This window comes from Cataglyphis hispanica, chromosome 3 (assembly GCF_021464435.1).
Source record: "Cataglyphis hispanica isolate Lineage 1 chromosome 3, ULB_Chis1_1.0, whole genome shotgun sequence".
Taxonomy (NCBI): Eukaryota; Metazoa; Arthropoda; class Insecta; order Hymenoptera; family Formicidae; genus Cataglyphis; species Cataglyphis hispanica.
Window position 1 is genome coordinate 858,273 of NC_065956.1, and position 16,131 is coordinate 874,403.

Here is a 16,131-nt window from a genome sequence, read left to right on the forward strand (position 1 = left end):
GCGTGCAGATTCACATCCGCGGGGCGTTACGGCCGCTACGTACAGTCGGCGGAAATAAGCCTGGGCAACGTTATTAAACGGACCGTTGAAAATTTGGGATACGCGTATTTTTGGGTACGTCAGATATATCGGGTATCAAATATGTTGCTGAACTTCTTGGCAATTTAACAGAGAAGCGAGACGGGAAGCGAGACGACAAATTTGCCAAATGATTATAAAAGCGACTCGGCTTACATAAGTTTCATAAAATCAAGATAATGTTTGTTAAAATAATTAATATTTTTAAAGCACAAAGGAAGAAATACAAAAGAGACAGAGAGGAGAGTCTCTTTCCAGAGACAAAGGGTATTAATTAAATTACTTTCGTAATCGTTACGAAATTAGAAGAATGAAGCAGTTGATTGTGCTCACGTTTATGTCAGTTAGAAAATTATTCCTTGCTTTATAAAATCGCGTCCCCTTTTCTTTTTTAAAAGTTCCGAGACTAACGCGACGCGAAAGGCGAGAAAGAGAGAAATGCATAATTTCACCGCGTCGAGAGTCGGTCGTCGTCGATTTGCAACGGACTATATTTGGCAGCCTCCATATTCCTCGGTTATCTCTTCCCCCTCGTGAGACAAACAAGCCTTAATGCGCGAGATAAAATGCGACTCGATAATCTCGGAGTATATTCGTTCTCGTTTTGTTGCAACAATTGGGAGACGAAGCATCCAGCACTAGTAGTTCCAAAAATTATCCCGAACGATAAATCCCCTTAGTCCCTTGAACTTAAATACAATTCTAAGAAACAGTACACCGATTTTTCAATTCACAAGACGGATGAATAATACGGTATTATGTGGTATAAAAGTGATTGAGATAAGCGGACAGTTATCTCAATCATGTAGATCGCGATTCTTGAAAAATCGAATGAGAGCCGCTTACGACACAGTCGATCATGACATATACCTTCGTGAACATATCATAGACATATTTATATGTCTACGGAACATAACGCAATTTTTTATTTTTCGATTACTCACACACACACACATAAAAATGCTCGATAATAGCATTTTTTTTCCTAATTGCCGTATGCAGCATCGAAGAAGTATATTTTATGCATCTAAGTGCAAAAATAATGTTATATAAGAGACATAAAACCTGCTCGAACGCACTATATGTATGTAAAAAGCATCGAGATGAGGGTGATGTCATACTTTAAATCCTGAAAAGGAAACATCTCTGTGGCGTGGAAAAAAAAAAAAGCGAGTGAAACGCGACGACGAAGATCGCGGCGGTTCGATTCGCGTTTTGTCCCGTGTCCTTGACATCGATACGGTGTGCATTCGTGCCTTGCAAAAATGGTACAACTATCGTGTCGTGAGGAAGGAGAAACATTGTTAAATCTAATTATATTCGACGATTCACAGCCCTGCGACCATAATTCCACGACAAAGAGTATGTCGTACCTCTATTATTTACTCATTTTACGCTTCTGCGAAAGTGTAGCGACATAAAAGCAACGCGTCTAATCTTATTCGTGTCATTCATTCATGTCGATTATCAAGCGAAGTGAATAACGATCAAACAAAATATTTCTTTATAAAAAAAAAAAAAAAATGTAAAATATTTTTATTGGAAGGAGGAAAAATATTTTATCAAATATTTTGAACAAGTTTTTTGTGCAAATATTTTGCAAACAATACGAAATGATAATAAAAGATTAGAATTTTGCATTCTGGCATGACAGATCTCAAAAGAACACAATGAAAGTTTAATAATAAAGTGTAACCGTTTCTTTTATTTCATTTAAAAAAAATTAGAGTTTAAAAAATTAAAATAGCGAGATGTCTCGTGTTAACTGATTCGAGAATAATTTGTAAAGGAAAGATATGTCTCGTTTTTCGGATTGCTTGCCAAAAATCATGAAGCATTTGTCGAAGATTAAGGACGACCTGTATTCCACGTGGCAAACAACGTATATTCATCAAGAAACGACCGATCGAGAAAGACCGGAAAGACGCTCTTTTTTAACAAAACATTTCCTATTCTTCCAACTGATACAATGGATCGTTGTGAGTAGCGGACAGATGAAAGGCGGACAGATGAAACGCATTCCCGGATATACTATCATAAATCTTCTCATTTCTCTGTAATGCCCTGCCCCAAAGGTGAAAACGCGTGAGGTTTGATGGCTTCAACAAGTGCACACGGAAAAAAAAAAAAATTAGCTGCCGTAGCTAAAAACTGCGTGTGGTAACTACATTTCAGTCGTAATATATGGACAGCTGTGATATCTATTTATTAAGTGCAACAGCGAACATGTTAGCCGTAATACCTATTTATTAGAAGCAACCGCAAACCGTTTTGCTGTAGTTTACAAATTTCTTTTGCAAACCATGATTAGCTATGGTAGCGAAATTTTTTTTTTCCGTGATGGTTTCGGATAATCGTGTACGATTTTCACGTTCAGAATAATTTTCGTAAAAATTTTAAACGCAACAATTAAGCGCGACACGCGCTTCCGCTGCCCATATTTCGCTCGTTTTACTGACGTTCGAATCGCCAGTGCATTCAGTGCGAATTGAATGACGCATTGTGAAGAGTGAAGAATGAAAGTCGTTCGCGAATCGAGTAGAAATACACATACAAGCGAGTTTTATGATCGTGAAAATATATATTTTTATATATGAGAAAATATGTCAAATTTGTAATATTTGTCGAAGTATAGTTTAAATACAAATAAAAAAAAAAATAATTGAAAACAAATCCACCTCCCAAAGGAAACAACTAGCAAATTCGAAACTCAAAGTATTGCGAATTTTTATGTGTTACAATTAAAACGATGCGAAATTTGATCCCCAAACACACATTTTACGGAGATTACTTTAAAAATATAGAAAGGAATTGTAGGTACATACATAGAGGAAACAGAGAGGTGACTCGTACGATAATAAAAAGTCACGCTAAAAATAGAAATGAACGCTCAAGTGTATCGATATGTACAAATCTATGTGTGCGACTTGATTCGCGCATGTATATATATAAACATAAAATATCAAGCATCAGAAATCATGCATAATGTAAAGGTCTCTCAATTTTGACTGAAACTCTGGATTCGATTAATTATTTATTATGTCGCAGAGATACCTTCGTATCTCACATTCCTGTAATCAACACGACCGGAAAGAGAGGGTGACGTAATACGATCTGTCCGATGTGCTTCGGCTAGTGACAAGTTATTTAAGAAAAATCGAACGTGAGTATATCGATTACACGGGAATGACGAGTTGCGGTAATTTGATAATTGGTGAAACACGAGCAAAATTCCTGAATAGGTATTGTGTAATATATCGAGGTAAAAACGCTGAAAATATAATAGTTATCAACAAGAAAAGAATATATTATTCCTTTTTAAAAGTATAATATATTCTTTTCTTGCTGATAACTATTATATTTTCGAAAAATTCTAATAAGAATTGAACAACGTAGCAGTATATTATTGGGTATTTTATACGATATCGATTGTTCATTAATCTACTTTACGAAGAGCGCTTTATCAAAGCAACTCTTGGAGGTAACAGATTTACAAGTGTAACATTGCGCGATGAATCATTCGTTACCGCCCAAACGACGAGAATAATTTCTTACTTCTACTTGTCTTCAAACAGATTTTGCCACACGATATGATAGATCTTTCAAGCCATTTCAGCCAATAGCTCGTAAACAAATTATCGCGTCTGTGTAACTATATGTCATCGAAGTAATCGCGACTCTATAAATATCGTGCAATCAACGATTCAGCTCTTTTTTAATTTCGAATAATTTAAAAATATTTTCACCAGTTGCGATATTAATTTTAACATAAAGTTTTATTTTATATATTACCGTAATTTTAATTTATTCCTTCAATAAAAGTACGTGAAAATTTTTACGCCATCGAAAAGGATTGTATACAAAACTGGTAAGCTGATCAAGAAAATCTCATAAAATCAAATCTGTTGGCTTTACCTGATGGTTTAAATCCCGCATCAATGTTTCGACGCGCTCTCGATACTCCATTAAACTGTCACTCAAGCTGTTATGCATTTCTCTCGAAGGGCTCAAAAACTCGCGTCGGCCGTACTTGCTCGGCCATTACCGGAGGACATTTAGCGACTTAATGGCTCTGACTAAAACGTCATCCCTGCGTCGATCTTTGCGATACGTTAGCAAAGGACACTTTACTTACGTACATGGCGTGAAAGTTTTTTCCCTTATTCGCAACTTGAACTCGAACTCCGCGATTCTTCGTCAAGCGAAAGATGCGGAGTAAATTTTAGATTTTCAATTTTCGCTCAGAAATATTACAATATTCAGTCATTCATTTGATTTCTAAGATTAAGAATCAGAGATGAAGATGGAGAAAATTATGCCGACTAATTACAAAATGCGTAAACAAATATCGCGTTCTCAATTCGAAATTACATCTTTCACAATCGTAAATGTCGTCGTTCGAAAATCCGAGATAGAAAAACAAAAAAATAAACGGCAAGTATCTTATTCGACAGAAATATCGAGAACGTAGAAGTATATCTCAATCGGCAACAATAACATGTCATAAACTCGATTGCTCTTGATGCAGATTGAGCAATTTAAAGGTCGCACCAGCGGACTATCAACTGAGTATCCTTTGAATCTTAAAATATTCTCTCTTGATATATCACGATTCTACAAAGTGCAACGTTCGTTTGTGAGAGAGAGAGAGAGAGAGAGAGAGAGAGAGGGGGGGAAAAAAAAGAGAGAAAAGGCAGGCAATTTATAAAAAATTCAACACACCTATAGACAAGTGACGAAAGGGAGAGAAAGTCTAATAATAACAATGAGATGACTATTTTTATGACTGAAGTAAATTAAATTTTAAAGCAATGTAAAGCGCGGCATCGTTTTAAAGCGCGATATCTAAAATAACCGGAGCGATCTTATCGCGATTCTTCGAGTATAAAAAGTTAGATACGATGTTATAAACAACGTTCAATTAAATGGAATGAGAACCTCTGCCTGCACGTACACACACAAGCTAACAGATTGACAAACGACACGCCCCGCCTGTCCCACCTCGCGATCATACGAAATTAGGACTGACAATAAGAAAGATCTGATGTAATGTAACAATTTCTCATATATAAGATATAGAAGGGGAGGAGAGAGAGAGAGAGAAAGAGAGATGATATAAAGATTCATAAGATACAAAAAAGATACAAGAAAACAAACATAAAAGAGTCCTAAAACATTTTAATGTATATTTATACACAATCCATATATTAGAAAGATATTCATGTTAATATCCTCCTCATATTTATTTAATTAAACGTGTTTTTTGAACGAAATATAAAAATATAAGACCATTTATTTGTTTCACTATTTACTCTTGTAGATACTATGTAAATTTATTCTCTTGTGTATTTATTAACAGACGAAATAAATACAGTCGGAATCGATATATTCAGACTGCAGAGAAATAAAAATGGCCAAAGGTCCGCCAGGTGTTGATAAACATCCTGCTTCGTTTCAGTATTTTTACGAAGCTACGCGCTGCTATTACAATTCGTAAAAAAAAAAAGCAGCGCGTGTTTATTAACATACATTACACGTTTCGGAGAAGTAATTTAATTTATCATCTGCATTAAATTTAAACTCTTTGTTCTTTTATCACGTGTTGCGCAATATTAATTATGATGAAACTGCACTGTGAGCTCCCATAATCGCAAAAATCAGCGATATAAATTCGCGACTCTCGGATATTGTTTACGCATTAATTCGCGACGTGCACTTAAATCCAAACGCGTGACGATGCGACATTGATTTCTCGTATATATTGAGAATAAGCGGATAACTATTAGAATTTTCCCGCGAGGAACAGAGCTGCATCCAGTGCTGAATCGTATCTCGTGTATCAGATCTTTAAATCTTTAAACAGCACCGCTCTTATTGCCCGTATGTTTCGAATAAACATACGCTCTGTGTACCTAGTGTTAAACGTCTCGTAGCGAGAACAGCCAATATCGTGACTTGAGGAGCCAAAAAGAAAAAAGGAAAAAATGGATATTGGATTTTGTCTTGAGCCATAAAAAAAGATATCGTGAAAAAATAAGTAGAAATAATAATAATGACTTCTGCGAGCAAAGATAAGATGTATTATTTTTTTAGAGAATAAACAAAATTTGTTATATAATTATCAAAAATATCTTTAATAATATGTCTTTAATAATCTTTAATAAATGAGTGGTGTTAATAAACGATCAATTATTGATATTAATCACGCTCGTTTATATTAAAGATATTTTAATTATCTAAAAAAAATTTTTTTATTCTCTAAAATAAAACAACAATATCTTTATTCGCATAAGCTTATTATTTTATTTTTTCAATGATTTATTATTCAATTCTTATAATTATCGTGAAGATGAATATAATTCTACTTCGGCCCTTGAAGTATTATTTCCGCTCACATAACAAGAATAAATGAAAGCTACTTTTAAACTATTACCACGTGTATATAAGTGGCAACAGTTTGACATTAGAAAAGTCTTAATGACATCAAGACCGCGTCGCTATTTCGTTGCTATTACAAGTCACTAGCATTAATTGTTCCCGCTTTTAGGCAGAGGTAAGTTTTAAGGGCGGTTGCGTTTTCTCACGTGCGAGTGCGAAAAGCGACATTTTACAGAGCGCCTGGTGACTGATCAATCGCCTCCTTTCTCCATTTATGGACCGCGCGCGTCATACACGCGCTTGATGAGGAGATTCAATCGCGAATCGGCGACATGCTCGACGTCAGTTAAGCGTTAAGGGCGAACTGTATCTAGTCTATTAGCCCTACACCCTATATCTCTGCCTCAATCGCAGCTCATGTAATACAGAATGACACAAAGAAAGGTAGCTTGTCTCTAAGAAGCAAAGTCTAGTAATAATAAATGCTTGTTTTATTCCAAAAAGAATGACAAAATAAAACAAAAAAAAAAAGAAAATCCCAAAAAGATATTTGCCAGTATAATGAGCACTTTTAGTACACGTAACATTTAAAGTATTAAAAATAATCGTTTAATAAGTGATAAAATAATAGAATAATCTCTCTTTTTTTTATATGTCACATAATGTCCCTTATTGATATTGACACCAAGCGGCGCTACTGTTTCATAACTGTGTATAATCGAGAAAAGAAAATCGGAAAAGTTCAATTTTTAATGAAAATGTGCTCCGTTCTCTTATTCCATAACTAAATTATTTCTTAATAAGAGAAATAAAGAAGAATAATTTATCCCCGTAAACATTACGAGCGTTTCGGAAAATGAATGGGAAAAAAAAACACGAGCAAAGGTTAAGTCGTTAAATGTGAACAACGGTACGATCTTAAGATGACTGTATCCGTCGTCGAGCTCACCTTGGGGTTGCCGTTGCCAAGCCAAGGTATAACGTTGTCGATGAACATGCCAATGTCCTGGCACTCGATGCTATTGGTCGAGTCACCGAGATAATTTAACAGCGCGTTGCCGACGTTCAGCTTCTTCTTGATATCCGTCGTTGACAGGAGCGGCATGAAACCGTCCATATCACGCGGATTCACCGCCATGGTGAACGAGATGCTAAACGTCACGCGTCGCCGTCACCGTGTACGCACGTCGTCGTCGTCGTTGTCGTTGTCGTCGTCGTCGCGCACGTCGTCGCTCACTGACTCCTCCGCAGGCCCGAAACAAGGACGATATGTGGAGGAGAATGGCTCACTCGCGCACGTCAACACACATTACCCCGCCGTCGCGACGGTGCTCACACGATGCTTACGCGCGGAAACGATATCTCGTGTCCTTCATCGTGTCAGCGAGACAAGACCGAGAACGAATCTCTTCGCTCAAAGACGCACAGAAGGAAATACACGCGAGATTTTATTAGATGAGGTGACTGCCGATGCGATATATCGTCAGGCACCGATTCACAATCCGTCACAATTCCGTCACCGTAGTCACTACAGTCACTACAATCACTGTCGCCGCCGCTCGTTCCAACGTCCTTAACGTGCGGCGCGACCGCCTATAAACAAGCTCGTATTTGAGGCTCGCGAAGCGATACTCGAGTCGTGTGAGTCTTACACACGGCCGTCAGCGGACGTCCGCTCGTCGTTTCGTCGTGCACGCCGTAAACCGTAGCTCTATCCGGATCGCGAGACGCGGCTCGAAAACGAGATCATCGGCACCGTATACGTGACGCCATGTTGCTTCTACGCCATTTTCAATCAGCAACTGCGCCGTTCGTGTCGCGCAGTCGCGCCACGCCGCCGATGCAGCGCCACCCGTGGTCGCCGCTGCAACTATCTCTCCGCGTAAGTTCGAAAATCCACTGGTTTAATTACAGTGACACGTTCGCTCGATCAATCAAACAGCAGGATTTCTTTGCTCCAATTGGTCAAAATGAAACGTCATTGTTCAAGTAGATTTTCGAACGCAATTTTTCTCCCATTCGTTTGCCGATGCAATCCGTTAAAAGATATTTGAATCTCGCTCGTTATTTTCGCGTTATATAGATTCGAATCATAATAATATGAAAGGATATCATAAAGATTGTTGATAGTCATTATGATGTCATTTTGATATCGTGATTTTTTGTTCTGCTTGAATAGCGATTTACTTTTATTATTTTCGTTTTTCATCCATAAACACGCCTAATGACTTCGCAGTTTGAATTATGCGTACATGCAAAAGTTACTTGCTTTTTACATATTATCATTTTACATATAATCATTTCATGTTAAATCATATTAGTCATGTCGTTCAATTATCATAGCCGATGTCCGTCGACGGTTTAAATTTAAATGCTCAAGATAAGTGAAAAAAAAAAAAAGATTTTTTAATCATTTTAATGCGATATTGACTAGGTGTGAGTTTATTGTAGATATATTTTTATTTTCTGATAACTTCAAATCCGTCAATAGCAGACAAGAGAATAATAAGGTATTGTTCCAATATTGATTTTTATAAGCTCGTTTAAATATTTTCTACGACTCGTAAAATCACTTTTTTTTCTCGATCATTGCAGGATCTGTAGAAAATTTCGATCGGCACGAACTCGCACAACCTCGCTCCACGTTTAATTACTATTAATCATTATATTCATGCTCCGTCGCGACATTGTTTATTGCGTGTAAAGAATACGAGTAAGTTATGAAGTAAACCAGAGATGGTTAATCGCATATTGTTATTGCGCAACTGCTGTTCGTGAGCGCAGAGGACAAAGATGATGATCCCGATAATCCCAACATGAAGGCATAAAGAGAGGCGGCATGCAAATAACGCTAGGTGTTACGGGGGCAGGTAACGGAAAGGTAAGTTCAATGATATGCGCGTCAGTGGATGTAAAAAATAGATTATTTTAGTTGGTCCATTGTAATGTGATCAATTCTGATATAAGTCAGTAGTAACAACCCGTATTCTACGCATATATACATCGTCATGCCTCATCTTTTCTTTTTGTAATTCGCATCTTTTCAATTGAAGGTTTTTTACTAGGATATTGCATATTTTAGTGCATTTTGTGCATATAAATATTCAGATTCATATTAATATGATTCTTGCATTTAGCATTAAGTGCTTAAAATGAATGTTACAAAAAGGTGGCAATATAATGCACTCATGTATAATATGCAATATTTCCAGGATATGTATGCTATATCTTTTCATATTTATTCCACGCAATGCAAAATCGTGAAATAAAATTTAAAAGATATAATTGCCACTATCCTTATAAAAATTAACAAATGCTGTATGAAAAAGAGTTAATTAACGTCGATTATGGAAAATCATGCTAAAAATAAATAAGATCTGTATATATTATTATATAATTTATATTATACAATTTATATATTATTTATATATTATATATGTATATATTACTCTTTATAAATAGCATATTACGTACATCTTTTACACTAATATTTTTGTTTGATGATTAGAGAATCCAACTAAATTTCTAAAATTGCTAAGAGCTATATCACAATATGTCGCAATAAAAATGATGGAGCTAATAATTAACTCTTACTTATCTTGAATGTTTAAATCCGTTCGAGTACGCGCTTCTGATCTATTATTATTATGATCATTAGACAGACTATTCTGCTTATGATAATTTGTATATTCGCAAATCACATTCCTCACTCTTATCGCATACAATCAACAGCCCTGTGAGATGCTTAATTGTTAAATATATATCGTCCCTGTATTGCATCTGAGCGAAAAATATTGAAAAATATCTTGTTGATTCTGCCTGGTCTATTTTACTTATTTATGTCACAAAGTTTTGTATATGGAACAGCATGCTTGTTAAAGACGAGCGAGATTCTCGATTCATACTCAAAACATATTATCAATCATATGAATAGTTTGTTTTCGCGTTCACATAACGAATTAACGACTGATTCGAAACTCAAAATAACTTGGAGTTGGAAAATGCTTCTGATGTTAACAGTACAATTTGTACATTTTCACTTATATACGTTTAGAATTATATTATGCTACACTTATGTATAGTTCGCGCACGCGCGCGTTTTGCGTTTTAGAGAGAATCTGACTGTCAAAGTCATAATTGGCATCTTGTAACTTTCTATAGGATTCTTTTTTCTTACTGTACATTTCACGCCTCGCGGATAATTTAATGGATCGAATAATTGCATTACGATGAGAAAGAGAAGGAAGTGCTTATAACTTATATTTAAACGTAGTGTATAGTGAACGCAATCTTGTCATAATTCATCTAAATTACCTAGATTGTTTGATATCTCGCTGGAATATAATGATATTCTAATACATTTGTTATATATTCCGAAAGATCTTAACGTGATAGCAGTCGCATGTAAGCAAAAAATAGTCGATGCGATTCGGAATAAATTTGTGTACAAGTATATAGATTAAATTACATATTTTCCTAAAAAATTAACTATATATTGCTTTATCAGCGAATAATGTTTCATAGAATTTACCAAATTCTAAATGTTAGAAAGATTTTATAGATTTCAATCTAAAATATCATGTAAGCGTATTTACAAAAGACATTATTAGGCTTTTTAGTCAAAGTGCTAACAAAATACTTTTAATGCAAGTTTTGAATTAACTAAAACCGATATTATATATTCCTAAATATTATTTTTACAATTTAATATAGAATAACTTGTCGATGCTGAACTAAACCCATGAAAAATATTTTCATATTATCAATTTAAATATTATCTTAAAATAAAATTTTTACTATGCCTACATCATATGATAAAAAAATTATAAAATTTTAACAATAGGAAAAGAAATATAATATATCCTTAATATCTTAATGGAAAGAAAGGATGTCCTTAATTATATTACCATTTTATAACGATCTTGAACACTTTCTATTATTGAATCTTTGCCATTCGATTGCACAAATCTTTCTGTGATAAGGCTATTGTTGTTGTTGCTGCAGTTGTTGCAACAGCGGACATACTTCAACTAAGGGAGTTCCCAGAATTTCTTGACACACTTGGTTCATGTCTGGCTCCATCATGAGTGAAGAGATCTGATCCTCCGTTAACATCTCCACACTAATAAAAAATGTATTAATAAAAAAGAAAGCAACTTAATAAATTATATTTATTGAAAAGTATAAATCATCGTGAACTTACCTAGCCAAACTTTCGCTGTCTGATGTCTCTTCATCTGCATTCAAATAACTCATTGTTTTTTCTAATGGACTAGGGACTTTCTTTCCTTTAGTTTCCGATTTTTCAGACTTTTCAGACTTGTCCTTATCTCTCTCCGCTGTCTTTGGTTCACTAGAACGTCGTTCCGTTAAACTAGATATGTTAAGTATCATCATACCGTGATTGAGTAATTCCTTGACACGCTCCCCAGTACCACCACTCCATAACATATCGAGAGATTGTCTTCTGCTTGAATTTGCTAAAATGATAATGTTTATATATATATATATATATATATATATATATATATATATATATATATGTGTGTGTGTGTGTGTGTGTGTGTGTGTGTGTGTAATTTTAAAATATCAAAATCTTCAAAGAAACGCATTTATTCACTTACTAGAACTAGCACCGCTAGCTTCGCCACCGGCTGAACTTCTAATTATCCAATTGGCTAAGCTACCATCGAGTTTGCCTTTATTTTTCACCGAAGGGCTTCTCGTAACTTCGGCTTTTTTCTCTTCACTTAAAGTAACTTCGTTTACTTTTGACATTGTGGGTAAAGACTTTTGCGTTATTAATCTTTTTCGATTGGTTTGCTCTTTCGGTGGTTCGACAGTTGCGCTAATTTGTTGAGTGTTTTCCGGACTCAGATCCATTGGTAGCGGTTTGTAGGGAATTTGATCGTCCTCATCGGAATACATATCATTGTTGTAATAAATTTCATCCGGCGAATTATTCAAGCTAATTTCCGTCCATTCATCTCCATTGTGAGTAGTGGCATTATTCTGGTTATCGTTTACAGGTGTTTGAATTTTTACTCTCCTCTCAATAGGAGATATAATTCCTGACAAATCCGCCAAACCTGGCGCAGAAGAACTTGTGTGATTTAGAGTCGGTACGATATGTTTCGAATCAGTGGTCGCAATGCTTCGTGGACGATCTCGTTTTATGTATTTACGAGGTTCGGTAGATGAAAGATTCAGATTGTTTAGGCCCAGGTATTCCGACGAGGAATCTCTTTCGATCTGAAAAACAGCATTATTTATTAATAAAAGTGGAAGGTATATGATTTGTGTTAAAGAGATACATCTATATTTACTCTTGTAGGCATAGGACATTGTACATTCGGACTCATCTTGTCGGGAAGGCGTAAATATTCATCGCTAGTGTAATCTGTACTGTCCGGAGATCCAGTTACACTGGAATCTGTCGGAGTTACCGCGTTGGTTTGCACGCTGGAGCAATCGGGCGCATCTCGTGCATGTTTAACGTAGTCATCTGTACTGTCATATCTCCTTGTCTGTTGGCAAAATAAAGTGAAAATTTTATATATAGTTTAAATTATTGCTATTCACACATAACTGATATATATTTATACCCTGTGAATCTCGTCACTGATTTTTTCTAGATTTCGTAACGCTTCTGCGTATGAAGCTTTTGCTTCACTAACTGATCTCTCCAACACACTGACTTTCATTTTTTGCTCCTCTAGCATTTGATTAAAATGCGCTTTCATTTCATAGTAAGGCCTATATGTTGTAATTATAAACTATTTTATTAAATTAGAACTATATTATGCAAAGAAATAATATTTATAACCATAATTTTTTGCATATATTATACATCATAATTACAATATTTAATGCATAACAATTTAAATTATAATCATATAACATTCTGATCAGAAGGGGAAAAGAGCAACTCGACAAATTTTATGCAGTGTATTTATTGTGAAAAGCTAAATCAAAAAAAAGTAGCAGGTTGGTGATTTGAAAAATTCTTATATATAACTATACAGTTCATGCATGATCGGAATAATGAGTTTAAAAAATAAAGAACAAAGAGTTGAACTGTTTAATAGCACACATACAAGATAATTGTATATTAAAAAATAAATAAATAAAAAGAATATCTATCCTACTTACAACATGAGCAAGTTGTGCCTGTAGGCGATACTGTTTATCAGAAGCAAGCTGCGACGTGCACCCATACTGCCAACATGAACATACAACCAAAACACATAAATACTATAAGAGGTCTATAGAAATCAACATAACATAATAATCATTCAAAAATAGCTTGATGATTATTTGAAAAAGGGTAAAATATGTCGATAGCAATGAGAAGAAATAATAAAAAAAGGATTTGTATGTAAATAATTCTTTGATACATTAACTTGGTTGTATACAAGGTTTTCTCAAAGTGACTTGTATTAAATAATAATTATATGCAATACAATAAATAACTTCATGCATTAACAAAATTATTGAGAGAATGGGGATATTCTCAAACTCCATTTACAAAAAAGTTTTTCTAACATACCTTGATTTGGCAATAGTACGTTTTAAATCGCGCTGTAATCTTTGAACTTCGTGCTCCGCTTTGTGATATAATGCTGTTGTATGCCTGTGCTCAGCTTCAGAAAGAGCTCTTTCATGCTCCGATTCATTCACTCGCGATGTAGCGTGATTCAACATTTCCTATATATATTTTATTATACATCGTTAATGTTTCTGTTTTTTTTTTGTCATATTGCACATTATATGTATAATTTTTATTGTAACTTAATTAATGGATCTTACCTGCCAAGCATGATCAAAACATCTTCCTTCAGTCCGTAATCCTTCTTCTGCTAAGTAAACCATTTCTTTAGCCGCAGAATGTTGACTATTGGCTCTCTCAAATCTAATCGCAGCCTTCTGCGTTTCTTGTAATGCCTATATATTTATATGTATAATTGATATTTCCAAAGTTATTTCTATATCTAGTTAGAAATAATATTATATGGTTATGTAGAAAAAGTTTCTCACCTCTTTTGCTCTAAATCTAGCATCATAATATGGTCTGGACTTTTCAATGCAAGTTCCAAGTTTCTTAGCTAAAGCATCGATCTTGATTGTTGATTCGCACAATAATTCTCTAAAAGTTGCTCTTGCTTCCTAAAAAATTATAAAATACATGATATAAAAAGATTAATTATATTAAAGTAAATATATATAAGACATGAAACACTAGTGCTATAACTTTTTGTAAAAAATTTTAATCTAAAGTTATAAATTATTTCTTTAGTTGAAGCTGCCATTTGATTGTTATTAAGATTGTCTTCTCAAGTCATTATCCATTTGCATATATCTTACACAGCAATCATCTCAATAAAATCTAATCGTAACCAGTTTCTAAACATGCCAGCAATTTTGTTCTTTAAGAAGTATTATCAGATATCGCAATGTGAAATCTAGACTGGCAAGAAACTTTTGCAAATGTAAGGTCATTTCTTTAAAAAGGAATACTTACATCTAAATCAACTTCTAATTTATTAATGTCATCTGTAGCTGTGTTTAATCTTTCAAGTTCAATCTGAAACAATATCATGTATTTTATAAAAGTGTGTTATACATATATAAGTTGCATATAATTTCTTAAAATAATGCTATAATAATGTTAATAATTTTTCATATAATACAGAATTATTTTTCAATACAATATTTTTTAATCGGACAAATAATAATTTATATAGTCATCTCTTCCCACTATCAACATTGAAATATAAATTAAAAAATAAATTTATAAATTAAAAAAGTCTTTCATGCCTATTATGCTCCAACCTCTTGCGTCGAAACGAAGTTACCGGGCAACGAAAGTAATTTAATACGCGCTGTCATGCTATAATAGACATAGTCTGGGCCGGGCGGTGGAGGGGGAAATAAGAACATTTTATAACTCGGCCGTGTATGTATATATAGGGTGGAGAAAAGGGAAAAAATGAAGAGACCTTCGCTGAGAAAAGAACGGGACTGCTGTTGCACGTGGGATTTGTCGTTCATAAAATTCATCGTACGATCGTGATTCTCGTCCTCCGTTCACGTGCAATTAATCGCGGCCGTCTTTTTTTCTTCCAATGGCGAAATGTCAATATCGCGAGAATCGCTGCAAGGTTGTCGTCGGGATGCGCGTTGGAAAGCGAGTCTCACCTGCACTCGCGGGTCCACTGCATCGTCGATCGGTCCGATGCGATCGGGATCATCGGCACACTCTTTTTGCACACGTCCACTCATAATTAAATCTAGAGGGTGAATTTTATTTACAGCTCTTCATGCCACCTGTGCGCGAGTCGTCTGCTACATATCAGGTGGCCATGTTGGATGTCAAAGCGTATATAAAAACTGGTCATAGCAGGGCCGTCACCACGACGTGCCGGGGACGTAAGATTCGATACGCCTTTTTTTTGCAATTCCCGAGAGTTTTCGCAGAGTTGAAAATGTTATCTCTCACAGAGGTCGCGTGATAACGAAAGTAAAACGCAGATTTATTCGGGTTTTAGGAAAATTATGTATCTGAATTTATGTAATTGCATAAGATTCAAGATTTCTCCAAGATAGATGAGACTTTGATATTATATTAAATATATTTCTGAAATATTTTTTAAATTATCCATTTAATTATATAAT

General features: G+C 34.8%; 2 protein-coding genes and 1 long non-coding RNA gene across 5 annotated transcripts in view; 1 reads left to right on the plus strand and 2 right to left on the minus strand.

Moving 5' to 3' along the window:
• Window positions 1-8,246, minus strand: part of LOC126848493 (CLIP-associating protein 1) — a 36,953-nt gene extending 28,707 nt beyond the window's left edge. The window contains 1 exon segment of the mRNA XM_050589466.1: window positions 7,406-8,246. Coding sequence (XP_050445423.1) covers window positions 7,406-7,594 — 189 coding nt within the window. The 5' untranslated portion in view covers window positions 7,595-8,246.
• A 583-nt stretch (window positions 8,247-8,829) lies between these two features.
• LOC126848516 (uncharacterized) lies at window positions 8,830-11,605 on the plus strand. Its single transcript, XR_007687268.1, has 3 exons — window positions 8,830-8,966; window positions 9,052-9,337; window positions 11,461-11,605. It is a non-coding gene; the product is annotated as an uncharacterized LOC126848516 (long non-coding RNA).
• LOC126848501 (uncharacterized) lies at window positions 9,824-15,963 on the minus strand. 3 transcript variants are annotated; one of them, XM_050589488.1, is made up of 11 exons: window positions 15,655-15,960; window positions 14,978-15,040; window positions 14,494-14,622; window positions 14,266-14,400; window positions 14,006-14,163; window positions 13,609-13,674; window positions 13,062-13,212; window positions 12,783-12,983; window positions 12,081-12,708; window positions 11,660-11,936; window positions 9,824-11,578 (listed from the first exon to the last, which is right to left on the minus strand). In XM_050589488.1, the coding sequence occupies exons 1-11, from the start codon at window positions 15,736-15,738 to the stop codon at window positions 11,440-11,442; spliced, it is 2,031 nt and encodes a 676-aa protein (XP_050445445.1). In that variant the 5' UTR covers window positions 15,739-15,960; the 3' UTR covers window positions 9,824-11,439. The 3 variants fall into 3 exon arrangements, with proteins under 3 accessions (XP_050445445.1, XP_050445447.1, XP_050445446.1); XM_050589490.1 differs by lacking the exon at window positions 15,655-15,960 and adding an exon at window positions 15,456-15,641; XM_050589489.1 differs by lacking the exon at window positions 13,609-13,674 and having other exon boundaries at window positions 15,655-15,963.
• Between the last annotated feature and the right edge of the window lie 168 nt (window positions 15,964-16,131).